Here is a 15796-nt window from a genome sequence, read left to right as displayed (position 1 = left end):
AATGAACAAATGTATTATTTTGTTGTCTTAACAAAACTATTAGCCTGTTTGTTGGTTTAGTAAAAGCAGTCTGATTCGATATCAAACGATATCAAATAACCAGAGTGGCCTTTGATGGAATAAACGGAGGAACAATTCATAAATTTAATGCTGGTGTGTTTTTTAAACCCAAAATTCATATAAACAATTGGCAAACTTGGTTTACTAAGAAACTCGTAAAATGCTTTACTGACTACTCATTTTCTAGCTCAATTCTAGCTTTTGTAATTTACAATAAATTACTGGCTGGCTGCGAGAATCACCAACCCCGGGTATTGCAGTCCGGGGTCAGACCTCAGTTCCGCTCCCGGGACTATAAACAGCTAGGTCATTTCAACCCCAACGCAGTCAGTTCCTAAATTCATGCACATTCTCACTCACCCTTAAATATATTCTTTTAATGATTTACATACCATTCACTCAGTTAGTGTGGTGGCGTATTCAATATTCCTCCTTCACCTATTAAATAAATGACCAAATTGAGGGACGATGGGTACTCAATATTCTCCCATAGACCCTTTCACACTACACATTCACGCTAATAAATACATTTACTTTCAATATATGCTATGGACACAAAACGATCTTACTTTATACAACAATATCGGTGAATGATGACTGTTCAATTATAATGTCGCTGTTTGGGGATTTTCAGTCAAAAAGTGACACCACTCGTTTCACTTACATTTATTTCACCGACGTTTCGGAAGATATACCTCCATTCTTAAGGTATACAAGAGAAACGCCTACAACATACAAACACATTTAGTTTTTTGATTTTATATTACAAACACCTTTAGGAGTAAAAAACCCCGTACTGGGATAAATCCTGTTTCTGTGAGTGGAGTCTTTTCCAGGTTCTCACTTAAAAATTAAAATTATATTTCGCCCCATACCTCGACCGTTCTGTGCAACACTTCTTCCACCTGTGATTTTTCATATATTTAATTTTTGTATAATGGAGGTCAGTGATATTACTAATGTTAACTCGAAGTAGTTCCATTCAAAACCAGTAGTTTTTAAACGTTAAGCATGCAGGAGTTCCTTCTTTTTTCCTTTTTTCACAACGAGAGGATCCGGAGTCGGCTAACAGACAAGAATTACCTTCTTCTCCTGTGAGCTATCGTGACTTCGATCCACTCGGACACCAACTCCCATCTCAACCTACAACCATTTGAATTTTCCTTCCTTTTTGCTATTTTTGGAGGGAAAATTCGAAAGGTTATAGGTTGAGATGGGGAGTTGGTGTCCGAGTGGATTGAAGTCACGATAGCTCCAGTGGTAGAGCAGAGGCGTATTTAGCCGAAGGTCTTGGGTTCGATCCCCCTCGTGGCACTAGCTTTTTCGTTACAACCAAAAACCTTACATAAAAAGATTAACTTCATTATAATCTTTACTCCTTACATATCATCCTATTCCTGGCAATCAGGGGATATGAAAGAAATGAAAAAGTAGTTCAAAATTAGTCGAGTTAAGTAAACATGCCAATTTTTTCAGTTTATGTTCTCCTTATTTTCTGTATTGGAGCTTGGTGACTGATGTTCTTTTAGTCTTCATAATGTCTTTTCAATATCAATACCTTATCCTTCTCTAACGAAATGGTTTGCCAATGTTATCTATTAAATATTAATCTATCCAATATTAAAGCTAATAGTTTTACTGAGTTTATACAGTAACTGTTTTTATTGGACATTTAAGTCCAGCTTCATTTTGATCTTTTTCCAGGCTTCGGTCTCATTGGTCAAAAGAAACAACTTAATTAATCTAATTGCCAATCCTGCCTACTTGATCAACATAAATTGCAAAATAAGGGGCATTGGTATTGAAAACACTCCATCTTCTTTAGCCGTTTTTCACTGCCCTTTTGATATCGTAAAGTTTGTTATATTTATATATTATATATAGCATGGGTGAAAACCTGTCCCCTTGGTACAATCTTTTTCATAATAATTTTGCATCAGGTTGTCGAAGGTTATTCAAGGTGATTATGATAACAACAAAGGCTAATTGTTTATAATATTTTTTAATACAAATAAATATTTTATAAACCCCAATCTAAATGTTAAATATTTTGCGTTTTTAATTGGTTTGGTTTTAGTGCTTGAGTTGGGTATTTTCTTTTTTAATTTATACACTGTCTAACAAAAAAAAAAAAGACCGACCAACTTTTTTTTTCACGAAAAAATGGCCAAATTTGGAAATGCATATTTTCTCAGCCTTTTTAGCCACAGACCTGCGTGAGGTAGCAATTTTTAGAAAATTTTACCCTGAACAAATTGATTTTTCTAAATATATTCCTAGCTTTAGTCGTTGATCAGTAAATTCAAAAATTCGAGAACATGTCAACTTTTGCACTTTTTACGAAAACTTCAAATTGAGCCGAGGACCCATGAAATCGTCCAGCAGCGGTGCTCTATGGCAATCGATAGGAAATTTTAATAAGCTTGCAATCGGTCACCTTGCACTTTGCCCGATTTCTTAACCGTTTTTGAGTTATTTGCGATTTTTGGTCAGAAACGTAGTTTTTTACGCACATGGAAAAAACCGACAGCTCATTTCGTAAAAAGTGCAAAAATAGCACGTTCCCGAATTTTTGAATTTATCAATGGCTGAAGCTGGAAAAACATTTAAAAAATCAACTTGTTCAGCGTAAAATTTTCTTTAAAAAAATGAAATCTAGCGCAGATCTGTGATTTAAAAAGCTGAGAAAATATACATTTCGAAATTTGGTAATTTTTCGAGCAAAAACCAGGTGGTCGGTTTTTTTTAATAAGCAGTGTAATTTTTAGGAAAGTTTTTTAAAGCCCTGAACTAATGGATTTTTTATGGATTAAAAAATCGGTTTGAAAGACAGAATTTTAATAGAGAAACAGAAAAGCAAGGAAGAATGAGTGAGTGAGAAAAATAGAGAGATATAGAACGGAAGAATGAGAGAGAGAGAGTGAGAGGGAGAGAGAGAGAGAGAGAGAGAGAGAGAGAGAAAGTTAGAAAGAGAAGAAAATGTACTGTTGGTGTACTAATTCTATATTTATTTTGTTAAAGGTTTTTTTCAAAGCAGTCGTCTGTACAGACAATAAACAAATTTGAGGATGAAAGATTTGTTTATGTTTGCAAATAAAATACGGGCTAAACATTATAAACCTCTTTGATAACATGGGCCCTGCATAAAAGTACAAATAAGAGTTCCCCAATCCGCAAAGATTTCTCGGCACAAAAGGGCTTAACATCTACAATAAAGTCCCTGTATTAAAAGCTCCTTTACTCACCAGGACCAAGAGGGAGAGTTGAAAATCAAAAGTTTTGACAAGGATCCGATTCGCAGCTGGGTTAATTTGTATCCTTTGACCGTTTTCCATAAGGGTATGAGGAAAATTGATTTATCAGACTTGTTTTATAACATGGTTTGTTTAGACTTTGTTAACCAGGGATTAAACTTGAACAAATAACACCAGCCGATCAACAGATAAATCACAGTGTGATTTTCAATATTTCCAAGAAGGGAAAATATTATCCAAGTTTGAAGGGACGTAATTATTTGTTACTTTGTAAGATTAATAAAAAGGGGAAACAAGGCTAGTTTTAAATTAAATTCGACTTGAAAGGAAAATATATCCGCCTTAATGAGCATTTCTGAAAATGTTTTTAGTCTGAACAAACTACATAAATAACAAGGAGCTAATAGCTGAGAGGACTTTGATGAAACTTCATTCCAAAGTGTCTTCTCAATGTATAATGAGAAGGAATTTTCGCATTGTCCGGATCATGACAAACTAAACAGAAATATAATTTTTTTGAAATACTAAAATATAAATAAATCTAGATTTTTTAATACATTCTGTTGTAAAAATATAAGTTGGCTTAACTATTCAATCAAAGTGGGATTTTCCAAATACCCTGACAGGCAAAAAATTCCGCCCAATTGATTTTTTATCATTTTCTGGATAAAAATAAATTATGCTTTTGATTTGCCTCATTGTTTCTATCAATAAATATTTGTTTATGTTATGTTTTAAATTTGGAATAACAATTAGAGGTAAATACCCTTAATCTTTTATCCAAAACAAGGGTAAAGGATTTTTCCATGTTTACTTTTTACGGAATTTAAAATGTTTATTCAGTCTCATTTGTAACCTGAAGCAATAAACTGTTTAGTTTTCTCTTTGTTTCCTTAATTTCAATTTTTAAATTTCAAAATGCCACTTAGTGCTGAGGATGTTGCGCGTGGCGTGGCACTTAGTGATGATGGACGTTCCATTAGGTGTGGCTATTGCCATCGGATTTCCCTACGAAATTCTGCGAGACGCCGTTAGACGTTTTCGAGAAATTGGACCTACCATAGAAGGCCCGGTTCTGGTCGCCCTAGGGCAGTGGTCGGCAAACCGCTGATCTTTGACTTCTTGGCTGCGGCTCTTTCACTAAATGTTTAGTGCAGACACGGAGTGAAAAGTATTACAAGTGCAAGAAATGAGATTTTCGCTATTTTTAAAGAAAAAATTAATCACGAGATACTTACTTACCATTGTATTATTCATCAGGAAGCACTATGTGCTCAGACTTTTCCTGAAGAAATTTGCGCAGCAGGTTCAAAGACTTTAGGAACAACAAAGCGACGCTAGCCTTTTTTTTAAAAAAACCTCTGAATGCCACGGTAACATAAATTAATTTTTTGCCCTTTAATATTGATATTGGCAGCTTTGAAATGCGGTTGCTGAATTTAAAAAATAAAGAATTTTAGAGCTCAAAATTCGAGCGTCTTTAAACCGATTTACAGCTGTTGATGAAAAATAAATGTGAATTAAGTTTACAGCACCAATGTTCTGCTTTGAAGGATCTGGAGAGCGAAGATATGTTGATTTTTAACACCTGGATGATGATGATCAACTGAAGAAACTATCGTTTGCTGTTCTTTCATTATTTGGGTTTACATATTTATGCGAACAAGCATTTTCAAGCATGAACTTTATCAAGAGTAGATTAGGAAATCGGCTTATCGATGAGAACATGGAATCGTACCTAAAATTAAAAGCAACATACAAACCTGACTTACCCCTACTTTCCAGGGAAATGCAAGGCCATTTTTCACATTAGTGAAATATTTGTAGTTTTTTTAAGAATACCTTTTATATTATTTAACTTTTTATATTTTTAAATAAATATTATCTTTATATAAGAATGATACCAAGTTTTATTTAATGTACCGTTAATTAAACTAAGACATATTCTGCAAAGGCAAACTCGAGAGTGTACTTTTAATTCTAATTATTTCCATAAAAATGTTTACTAAAGCAAAGCTTAAGTTTAAAAAATAGCTCTGAATAAACTTAAATTTTGTATTTTTGTTTATATTTGGATCTTTTGGATGACGAGTTTGCCGACCACTACCCTAGGGTAACAGAACCACCGTTTTTTGACTTTGAGAATTTTGCGAAACCGGCACCGCAGTTCAAGCGGTTCATCAGCTCCAGGAAATTTGAGGGTTCCAAATTTCTGAAAGCACTGCTCGAAGAAGGTGAAATCAGTATGGACTGACTGCTTTTCGCCCCGTAAGAGGACCAGAATTGACCAGAACACACGGAGTTGCACGGCTCGCATTTGCTCGAGAACACAGTCATTGATCTTTGAAGGATTGATGCTTGTACTTTTTACAGATGAGCGTAGATTTGCTCTACGATCTCCAAATGGGCATGAAATAGTGTGGGGAAGGCGAAATTTGTAATTTTTCCCAGAGCCAACCTTTTGAACGTACACGGCACCCTCAACACGACACGCAAGGATGGCACAATTACACAGAAGACAAACATGTTGAGCCCTGAAGATGATCTCAATAAAAGATCGAAACGTTAGCACGATAAAGAAAATGTTTTTCTGAAACCTACATCACACCAGACCGCATCTCACGATATCTGAATAACTTTTGAACGTAGCTCAGTGATGGCGTGGGCGGCAATCTTAATGGAGCGTCACAAGGAGTTAGTTGTTGTTAGTGAAGGGTTTTTGACGGCCACTCGCTATGTGGATGAAATTTTGGAACATCATGCGTTGCCTATCCTCGATGAAATCAGCGACAATCCCATTCTAATGCACGATAATGTCCGTCCACATGTCGCTCGCATAGTACAAACGTACCTTCAACAGCATAATATCAAGAGCTTAGCCTAGCCAGCCAGTTCTCTAGACTTGAACCGCTTCCCAAACCCAAACATTTATGGGATAACCTCAAAAGTCGAATAAGAGCTCGTCCGTCACTTCCTGATACACTCCAAGATCTTGAAACGACTCTTCGTTAAGAATGGGCTAACCTCCAGCAAAGAAGCATTTCCGGACTAGTAGAAAGTGTTCCGAGGCGTCTTCGAGTTGTAATTAAGGCAAGAGGAGGTAATAGGCGATACTGAAATGTTAATTAAAAATCTCTTTTAAAAAAATTGTAATTTTTTTTTTTAAGACAGACTCAATTATTAAACGTTAAAAAACTTGAAACTTTGATTAATGTATAAAACTATACACAAATCCAGTTATATTAAATGTAGGTGGCATATTTTGCCTGTGAGTGTATAAAAAATATAACAATGCAGTTGTTCTATGATGACTGCTTACATTCTAGGTATGTTACGATGACGTCTAGAACTCCATAAATTTGGTGTATTGTGTAGTAGTAATTACAGAAGCCAAATTGCTGGTCAGGAATAATACTTGTTGAGAATAGGATTTACTGCAGGCGCGATAGGAATGGCTTCTCAAGTACTTTCCCAAGGATAGATAGAATAAACCAACCTAATCTCGTTGTTACGTAGATTCGAAGTAGAGAAGATTAGGTAGATATGAAGTACGAGGAAACATAGTCGGTTGGTCTGTTAGGCTTGTGAACCATGCTGATGGAAGATCAGTTAAATATTTAGACTAGTAGATTGGCGTCGATTCCCCATATAAGACTCAAGCGTCAAGAACTAAATAGACGACTTGGGCGACTGTGAAACTACACATCGGATATGACCACAAAGAAACTAAAACTTTGGCATTAGGAGCACTGCTGAAAGGTACTACCAGCCCATCTAATGTCTAACTAAGATGCATTTCAAAAGAAGAATTCCCAAAGCTCCTTATTACTGGTTAAAGAATGTATCCCTTCTCGAGTTGCATTTCAATCGTTCAATCCCATTCTAGCTCTGCTCCTCTCTCCACTACCTTCAACTCAAGAACCTTCTATCTCTTTCATGATCTTCCTCGAGACCTTCTCGCTCTTAATGCAATAACAGATCGAGTGCTAATATATAGCACGTGCTCTCCTGCTGCTTAGTGAAGTTCCGATTAAATTTTAGTGACTGGGAGTTTTGTGGTCCTGAAAAGGGCCGGTGTTGTGTAGAGCCGTGACGATGGTATGAGGCCGAGACCGTGCGAGTGGTGCCTTTGGTAGTGTTGTGTGACTGAGTAACCTTGGCTAAGGTCCGGGGGGTCTGTGAGTCGGTTGACTCCACAGAGGCCGAAGCTACTGGAGTGCAGCAATTAGCCGAGGGGCAACAGTTTATAGCCAAGTCAGCTGTTTAGAAGGCGAGATCAGGCTAATGCTGCGTTGTACTCTTGCTTTCGTCGACTGTGTTCCATTAGTGATAGCTCGTCGGGTTGACAAGTCTGCTGTCGTTGATTAGTTATGGATGAGACCTCGTCGTGTCGACGAGTTTGCTGTCATTGTTGCCGATGTCGGTTACGTTACTGATCGGTCAGATCTCGTCGGGTTGACGAGTCTGCTGTCGTTATCCATTAGAGATAAGTGAGACCTCGTCGTGTCGACCAGTATAAAGTCATTAAATAATAGTGATTGGTGAGATCTCGTCGCGCTGACGAGTCTCATTCCAGCGAAGTAGTCTACAAAATATTGCATATAGATTTTCTTTGGTGATTGATCAGCCTTCTCATTTTAAATATATTTTTCTTTCCAAAAAGTAAATTGGTGGCCTCATCCTCATCCCCAATCTACCTTTTGGAAAGAAAAATATATTGCATATAGAACAATTTGTAACGTGTATTTACATACAGAATATAAACAGATATTTAAAAAATAAATTTAATAATCAAGTTAGTTGAACATTTTTTAAAAGATTTCACAGATCTTTATGTTAATCCAGCTTTGATTTTGCGTAGCACCGGAAGTTTTCGGATGTGTACTGGACGAGGTCGCTGGGTATACATTCGCCGTGGATTGGTGGTCCCTTGGTGTGACGCTGTACGAGCTGCTCGCCAGGTCGCGGCCGTACGACATCCACTCGGCGACGAGCATCTCTCAGATCAAGTCACTTTTCAACAACCACGTCCACTACCCGTCGAGATGGAGTTCGTCAATCGTCGACCTGCTGACAAGGGTGAATTTTTTTACTCTCCAAACATTTCAGCGATTAAAACTGGTTCTGTTGCAGCTTCTGTGCGTCACGCCTGGTGCTAGGCTGAGCAGCCTGCAAGAACTGAAGCAGATTCCTTGCCTGAAGGCACTGGACTTCGAAATGATTCTTGAGAAGCAAATGAAGCCCAGTTTCACACCGCCGGTAAGTTGTTACTGATTGCAACCTCGAAAGAGTAATAAAAAATGTACAGCGCTGATAGGAAACTAACTTTTAGGATTTTCTTTCCTTTATCGAAACAGAGTACCATTTTCTAAAGTATGAAACAGGTTAAGACCGTTCAAGAACGCGACAGATACAAGATCTACTTGCTTTAAGTAAAAGAGAGAAAGTCTTTTGTGTCTTTTGATTCTATAACTTTTGACCTTGAATTTACCTTTAATTTTTCCTCGAGAGTATAGTACGAAATTTTCATCAGGAGCGTTTTGTAAAATTGTATTTTTTTATCTTTGTCTTTTTATCTAACATAATTTTCATATTTTTAAATTCACACAAAAAACTAGTCCATTTTTTTTATACTTTCACAAATTATTTACATACAAATTTACAAGATCCACACAAGTCGTGGTCCCCCAGTAAGACCAAAAATCTAATAAAAACTAGAGGTGAAAACTAATAAGTCAATGTGCAAAACTGAAAAAATCTTAAGAGGTTGTCGATTTTATTTTTATAATAATAACTGCATATTTTGAATTTTTATCGTTCAAATCATGGGTAAGGTCAATATAAAAAAAGTACTTTCGTGGAACTTTCGATTAAAATATCGCATTTTCCAATTTATCATGACATTTAAACTATTATTAATAATATATTCAAAACTTTTGTATATATGCTTTCAAATCCCAAGAAATTACTAATTAAATTTATAGTGAACGAGAACAAATACCCGTTCCTTTTATATAGGAAATACAATATCATCACCAACCGGTCATCCTATACAATAGAGCCAATGCAGGACATAGTGATCCTATGTTTACCATAATAATGTTACCCAGAATTGTCCGCAACAATTAAGAAGTACCTTATAAAAAATTATAATTATAATTCATTAGATTTCGTGGTCCGATTGACGAAATAACATCTTTCAATTAATTAATCTTTATGTAAGGTATTGGTTGAGATAAAAAAGTCAACGTAAGAGCGGGATTCGAACCCACGACCTTCGGTTAGATACGCCGCTGCTCTATCACTTGATCTACCGTGACTTTGATCCACTCGGACACTAACTTCCACTTTATCTCAACCAATTCCTTACATAAAGATTAATTACGTGAAAGATGTTATTTGGTCAATCGGATCACGAAATGTAATGAATTTAATAAGTTAAATGTAGTATATCTTCACTAAAGCTCTCCGTGGCCATTTCATTTGTCGCCGAGAATCAAATGGATTACACGACATTTGAAAAATGGCAAAAAGGTGGGGTTGAGATGGGAAGTTTGTGTCCGAATCCATCGAGGTCACGAGAGCTCAATTGGTAGAGCAGCGGCGTATCTAGCCGAAGGTCGTGGGTTCGAATCCCGCTCATGACACTAACTTTTTTTATCTCAACTAAAACTTTAATTAATTGAAAGATATTAATTGGTCAAGCGGACCACAAAAACTGGTGAATTTGATTGTAAATATTGTACCAACTCTCTCCTTTTGTATAAAACTAAGTCGATACCCTAAACTGCTTTCTTCAGGTTGTCAACTACAGAATATATATAAAACATACAATACTTATATACACTGCATATACACTGCCCATTCAAAAAACTGGGTTTTGCACGAAAAAATTAATAACTTTGAAAATGCATATTTTCTCAGCTTCTTAAAGGACATATTTGCGATAGAACTCAATTTTTAGAAACCTTTCCGCTGAAACATGGCTTGTTAAATGTTTTCCTTGGTTCATCAACGGCAAATTCAAAAATTCGGGAACTTGTTAATTTTTGCGCTTTTGACGAAATATTAAAATTGAACTGTGACGCCAGAAAATATCGCCCTCTCAGCAATCGATAGGAAATTTTAATAAGTTTTCAATTGGTCCCCTTTCAATTAGCTAAATTTCTCAACCGTTTTCGAGTTATTCGTGATTTTTGGGAAAAATGTAGTCGGATTTTTTTATGAACCGTGAATATACACATCATCATAAACATAGAAGTCTGCCCACATTCACTCCACCAGAGTACTTTATATTCCTTGGGGCGTGGTTGAACCCACTCCATTCACGCTAATAACTTTCTTTTACATTCCTGACGTCACACAGCACCTCAGACTACCCGATATTCCTCGGAGAGGTGTTAAACAACCCCTCCCTTTCACGCTAATAAAGCACATTTCTATAAATTAACATAAACATAAAAGTAACATAAAGCTCCTGACACTAATTTTTTTCATTTCAACCAGAAATCTTACATAAAGATTAATTAATTGAATGATATAATTATATTAACGATAATAATTTACAAAATATAACGGAAATAATGAATAACTAATGGAGAGATAATTTCCATTTTAACTATAAATTTAAAAAAATTATCATTGGATTTAATACGGTTTGAAGAATAATAAAATGGATAAGTGTGCAGCACCATGTAGAATATGACTACTACATTCTAAAGGTTATTGGTTGTAATTATTAATTTATGGGGCACCATATAGAATATGACCAGTACATTCTAAAGTTTAGAGGATATACCTTTTAAATTATTAATTAAAGTTTCAAAGTCCTGATGAAAAGTATATATATTCCTCGAAAGCTCAACAAAGAAAATAAGTGTTTTGTTTATAATTTGCCTCATCCCTGATCATTTTTATTACATTTATTAAGCATACGTTCAAAAGAACGGGCAAGCCGTTGTCAATTATTACTTATTTGAAGATCGTGAGATGCGGTCTAGTGTGACGTAGGTTTTAGAACAAGAATTAATTATGGGTTTAAGTTGAGATAAAAAAGCCAATGTCACGAGCGGGATTCGAACCCACGACCTTCGGCTAGATACGTCGCTCCTCTACCACTTGACCTATCGTGACCTCGTTCCACTCGGACACCAACTCACCGTCTGAACCTATAACCTTTCCCTCCTTTTTGCCAATCTTTATAAAATTAATTATTAACTTCCCATCTCAACCCCACTCTCCGTGGGGAAAGTCGTGGGTTCGAATCCCGCTCGAGACACTGACTTTTTTATCTCAACTAAAAACCTTAATTAATTGAAAGATATTAATTGGTCAAGCGGACCACGAAAACTAGGGAATTTTAGAAAAACATTTTCTTTATCGGCCAACGGTTCGATCTTTATTGAGATCATCTTCAGGGCTCAAAGTGTTTGTTTTCTGTGTAGATGTGTCATTTTTGGGTGTCGTGTGCCGTTAATTAACTGTAAATAGCAGCTTTATTTCAATATTTATTTAAACAATCGTGAGTTGTTTGTTCGGAAGCTGTTCGGAAATATTTCTGTGATTAGGCCGAAAGAGGTTTCTCTTACTTAAAAATCCGGGGGCACGGAGCAGTGAGCAGACCCAAGAGGGTCATTCCAAAGTGTTTTAAAACAATACGAAAGCTTTGATATCTCATTTTATTGTTAATTTAAGTTTGTCCTTGTCACAGAGGGACCATTTGAATTGTGATCCCACTTTCGAACTTGAAGAGATGATCGTCGAAGCGAAGCCTTTGCACAAAAAGAAAAAACGACTCGCCAAACAGCGCTCGCTCAAGGGCTCGATCAGCGTCGACACGCCGGTAAGTCGGTTTGAAAATTTTAAAAATGAAAAATTAAAAGACAGGAATTTATTTTTTTACAGGAGTCAGAGATCGAATCCCAGCTTGTCGAATTCCAACCGTACAATCGGGAAAAAGAGCTTTTGAAAAGGGAGATGGAACTGAAGGAGAATAAATGGGAACAAGAGCTTATAGAGGCAATGAACGCTTCGACGAACACGTGAGTGTTTCCGAGATTAACTCGTCTTTATCGGGATTTTTTCAATTCTATTTGCCCGGATAATAGATCTGTTGATTAAACAGAGATGAAGGTGAATTACAAGTCAGGAAAAAACTAAGCCACTTTTCATGGCCCAGTAACAAACGAGCTGGGAATAAAGTATAATTTATCAAACCACTCAAGAAAATGCATGCCGAGAACTTAACGAAACCGCATAATTGACTTTCGCCTGCGTTCATTCGCCTTTCAAGTTTCCTTTGTCGAGAACACATAAAGCCTAACAAACTTAAATAAATGGTGTTTTGTAAAAGAAAATTTCCCTTCGTCTGAAAGAAAAGAAGATTTTCTACCGCAGATAAACTGGAACTATTTGATATTTAATGTTGGACCCAAAAATAGGCAAGTTAAAGTCGTAAACATGTCCGATTTTGCAAGGATATTGCACACAATACAATTTTAAAGAGGCAAAATCTTCAAATAAAGAAATTTAATGCGATGATAAATCAACCTTTTCATTTTTTTTTACTTGGAGTACTTTAGAATTAATATTTTAGAAGCTGTTGGTCAATTAATAATAAAATAGACAGTCTTGATTAATATTTACAAGATTGAAAGTTATTGTTTGTAACTTTTGTACGACTTTCTGTTCAAACGTTCTGTCTTTACTCTTTACTAATTGAGATTTACCAACATTGAAATGTATATTGAAAATTGAAGAACAGAGCGATAGATGATAAATAGAAAAGCAAATTTTCCATGATAAAGAGAAAAGCAAATTTTCCTCACAACTCACGCATATTTTACTTCAACATCTCTCTCACACCGACGCTCCCAGTGCAGTTTGAGATTAGTCTGACCTTACCGCTCTCTCACTTTCTCGCTCTCTCTCACTCTCTCTCATTCTCACTCACTCTCTCCCTTTCACTCTCTCCCTCTCACTCACTCCCTCTCGCTTTCTCACTCTGACTCTCACTCACTCTCTCCCTTTCACTTTCTCACTCTCTCCCTCTCGCTTTCTCACTCTCTTTCTCTCTCTCACTCTTTCCCTCTGCTCTCTTTCTTTCTCTCTCACTCTCTCTTTCCCTCTCGCTCTCTTTCTTTCTCTCTCCCTCTCACTCTCTCACTTTCTCCCTTTCACCCTCTCACGCTTTCCCTCTCACTTTCTCACTCTCTTTCTTTCTCTCCCACTCTCTCTTTCTCTATCTATTTATCTCTTTATCTCTATCTATTAACTTTATCTATCTATCTATTTTTCTTCGTTTTTATTTATTTTCTCTTTGCTCTCTTTTTTTTTTCTTTCTTTCTTACTTATGAGAGGTCGTTCGAGACACTATCTCTTTGCAAAATACGTTCATTAACGCCCTCGCTATCACTCACTCTCTCTCTCTCTCTCTCTCTCTCTCTCTCTCTCTCTCTCTCTCTCTTCCTTTCTTCCTTTCTCAATCAATCACCCTCTCTTATCAATTTCTCGCACATACACTCTCTCTCTCTTTTTTCCGTCTTTTCTATATTTATTTATAATTTTAACATCCACGCTTAAATTATACAATTTTTTTAAAATAATTTTTTCTTCACTGAAGATCGTAAGAAGCCGAAACGCATCTGATAGAACAAAATAGGAAGGATAGACGTACAAAAATAATAAGAAACGGTCAAGCTAGAAAAAAAAATCCCCAAAACCTTTTTATTTTCTTTGGTCAAGGGTAAGTAGCTTGAAATTTGCTTAGTGTGACTCTGATGCTGATATCTCCAAATTTGGCGAGGTGCCGTGGTGCGTTGTGTATCTAAAATTGTTCCATAATAATATGAAAAATTTTTACCTGAAAGTGTTCAGAGGAAATTTATTAACCTACTTTGCATGTTAGGACTTTAACGGGATAATAACGAGCATGTCGAATGAAACTGTGCAAAACGTTCCCCCTTCAGGATCGCTTTCTGTTCGTGGGAATGTGTTTCATGTAGGTGATAAACGGCCACAACGCATTCGAATAAATTCTCCACACCCCTGCTCACAGTTGTCGTACAATGACTACTTTCAAAAGACCTTTAATGAAATCTGTTACGTGATTATTTGGATATATTTGGATCTTCTTTTAATATATTCAAAAACACATAAACGCTTGACCTTATGATTATAATTAGTTTATTGGTTTGGTTTTCTGAAAACTATCTGTATTTCTAGATTTAAAATATTGTAATATGACGTTCTGACGAGGGGTCATCCCTTTGTAATGTACTAAAACAAATAAATACAAATTTACGTTAAATCTTTTGTTCGAAAGTACATTCTGGCTTTTTTTTCTTTTTAGACCGGAAAAGCCGAACACCCTCCTCGTCCCTCAAGCTGGCCAGGAAAGAAGGAGATCTTCTTGCAAGTTGACGGTGTCGCCGATCAGCGTGCAGAACAGGCTCGCCGCAACAACTTCGAGGACGCCGTCGAATCAGAATAGTAACTCTTCTTCCATCGGAAACCAGAACTCTCCGAACGGCTCGGACGTTTTCCTACCGATCAAAATAACAAACGACGAAGAGCCGAGGATACAGCCGCCTATAATGAACGTTCCATCTATACAAATTTTCGAAAACACTCTATAATAGTTTGTCCGATCTGTCAAAATCCACTGTTGTAAGAACCACATGCACTATTATAATAGCCGGTTAATAATTTCTAACATTATTTATGTCTATATTAAATGTAAGTTGCAGTTTTTCCTGCAAAAGTCAATAGGAATTGTTATCTGTCGTAAATCGTTTCCCAATAAATGTGGGGCTCGAGGTTTTTTAAGTTTTGGTATTTAATTAATGTGCTTTAAATAATCGTAGGCGATAAAACAAAGTATAAATATTTTTATCACGATGTGTAATATAATCAGGCAGGGTATATTTAACTGTTTTGGCCAGATCGTCTATTTTACAAAAATACTTTCGTACCTTTGAGCACCAGGTCGTCACAGTAATTACCAAATCTATTCTGGAAATGTAATAATACTAATAAAACTAACGAATTAATGAAAATGACTAGAAAGCGTTATTACCCCCTATTCCATCAGAATATGATCAAATGTCAGTATTTGGTTGATTCTTCAAATTACAAATAATTCTTACCTACCATACAGGATTTGGCAAGAATGCAGGTGTTAGAGAGATAATGTCATCTAAACTCCTTTCCAATTCCTCTAATAATAATAATTACGTGTAGAGCCTTTTCACCACATGTGGATACGAGTAGAAATCAAGTCCCGTAAGTTCCACCAGAAAGATCGAAAAAAACGAGGTGCTGGTAATAGCTCTGATAGCAAGCAGGCCTAAATAATAATAATAATAATAATAACTGGGTGGTGATTAGTGACCGTTAATCGATGATTATTCAGAAATCGTGAGATGCCGTCTGGTGTGATGTAGGTTTCAGAAAAACATTTTCTTTATAGTGCCAACGTTTCG

At 36.2% G+C, this 15796-nt stretch overlaps 1 protein-coding gene across 1 annotated transcript in view; it reads left to right on the top strand.

Annotated features, from left to right (window-relative positions):
* The window catches only part of LOC106662397 (serine/threonine-protein kinase 32B), a 231577-nt gene extending 216134 nt beyond the window's left edge, over positions 1 to 15443 (top strand). Inside the window, exons 8-12 of the mRNA XM_014386465.2 lie at positions 8176 to 8393; positions 8448 to 8573; positions 12025 to 12156; positions 12219 to 12355; positions 14665 to 15443. Of these exons, the coding sequence (XP_014241951.1) occupies positions 8176 to 8393; positions 8448 to 8573; positions 12025 to 12156; positions 12219 to 12355; positions 14665 to 14950 (899 nt within the window). The 3' untranslated portion in view covers positions 14951 to 15443. The remainder of the gene's footprint in view (positions 1 to 8175; positions 8394 to 8447; positions 8574 to 12024; positions 12157 to 12218; positions 12356 to 14664) is intronic.
* Positions 15444 to 15796: the final 353 nt, after the last annotated feature.

This window comes from Cimex lectularius, unplaced genomic scaffold (genome assembly GCF_000648675.2).
Source record: "Cimex lectularius strain Harlan isolate CLEC.00 unplaced genomic scaffold, Clec_2.1 scaffold51, whole genome shotgun sequence".
NCBI classification, from domain to species: domain Eukaryota; kingdom Metazoa; phylum Arthropoda; class Insecta; order Hemiptera; family Cimicidae; genus Cimex; species Cimex lectularius.
This window is presented reverse-complemented; position numbering and strand designations above follow the sequence as displayed.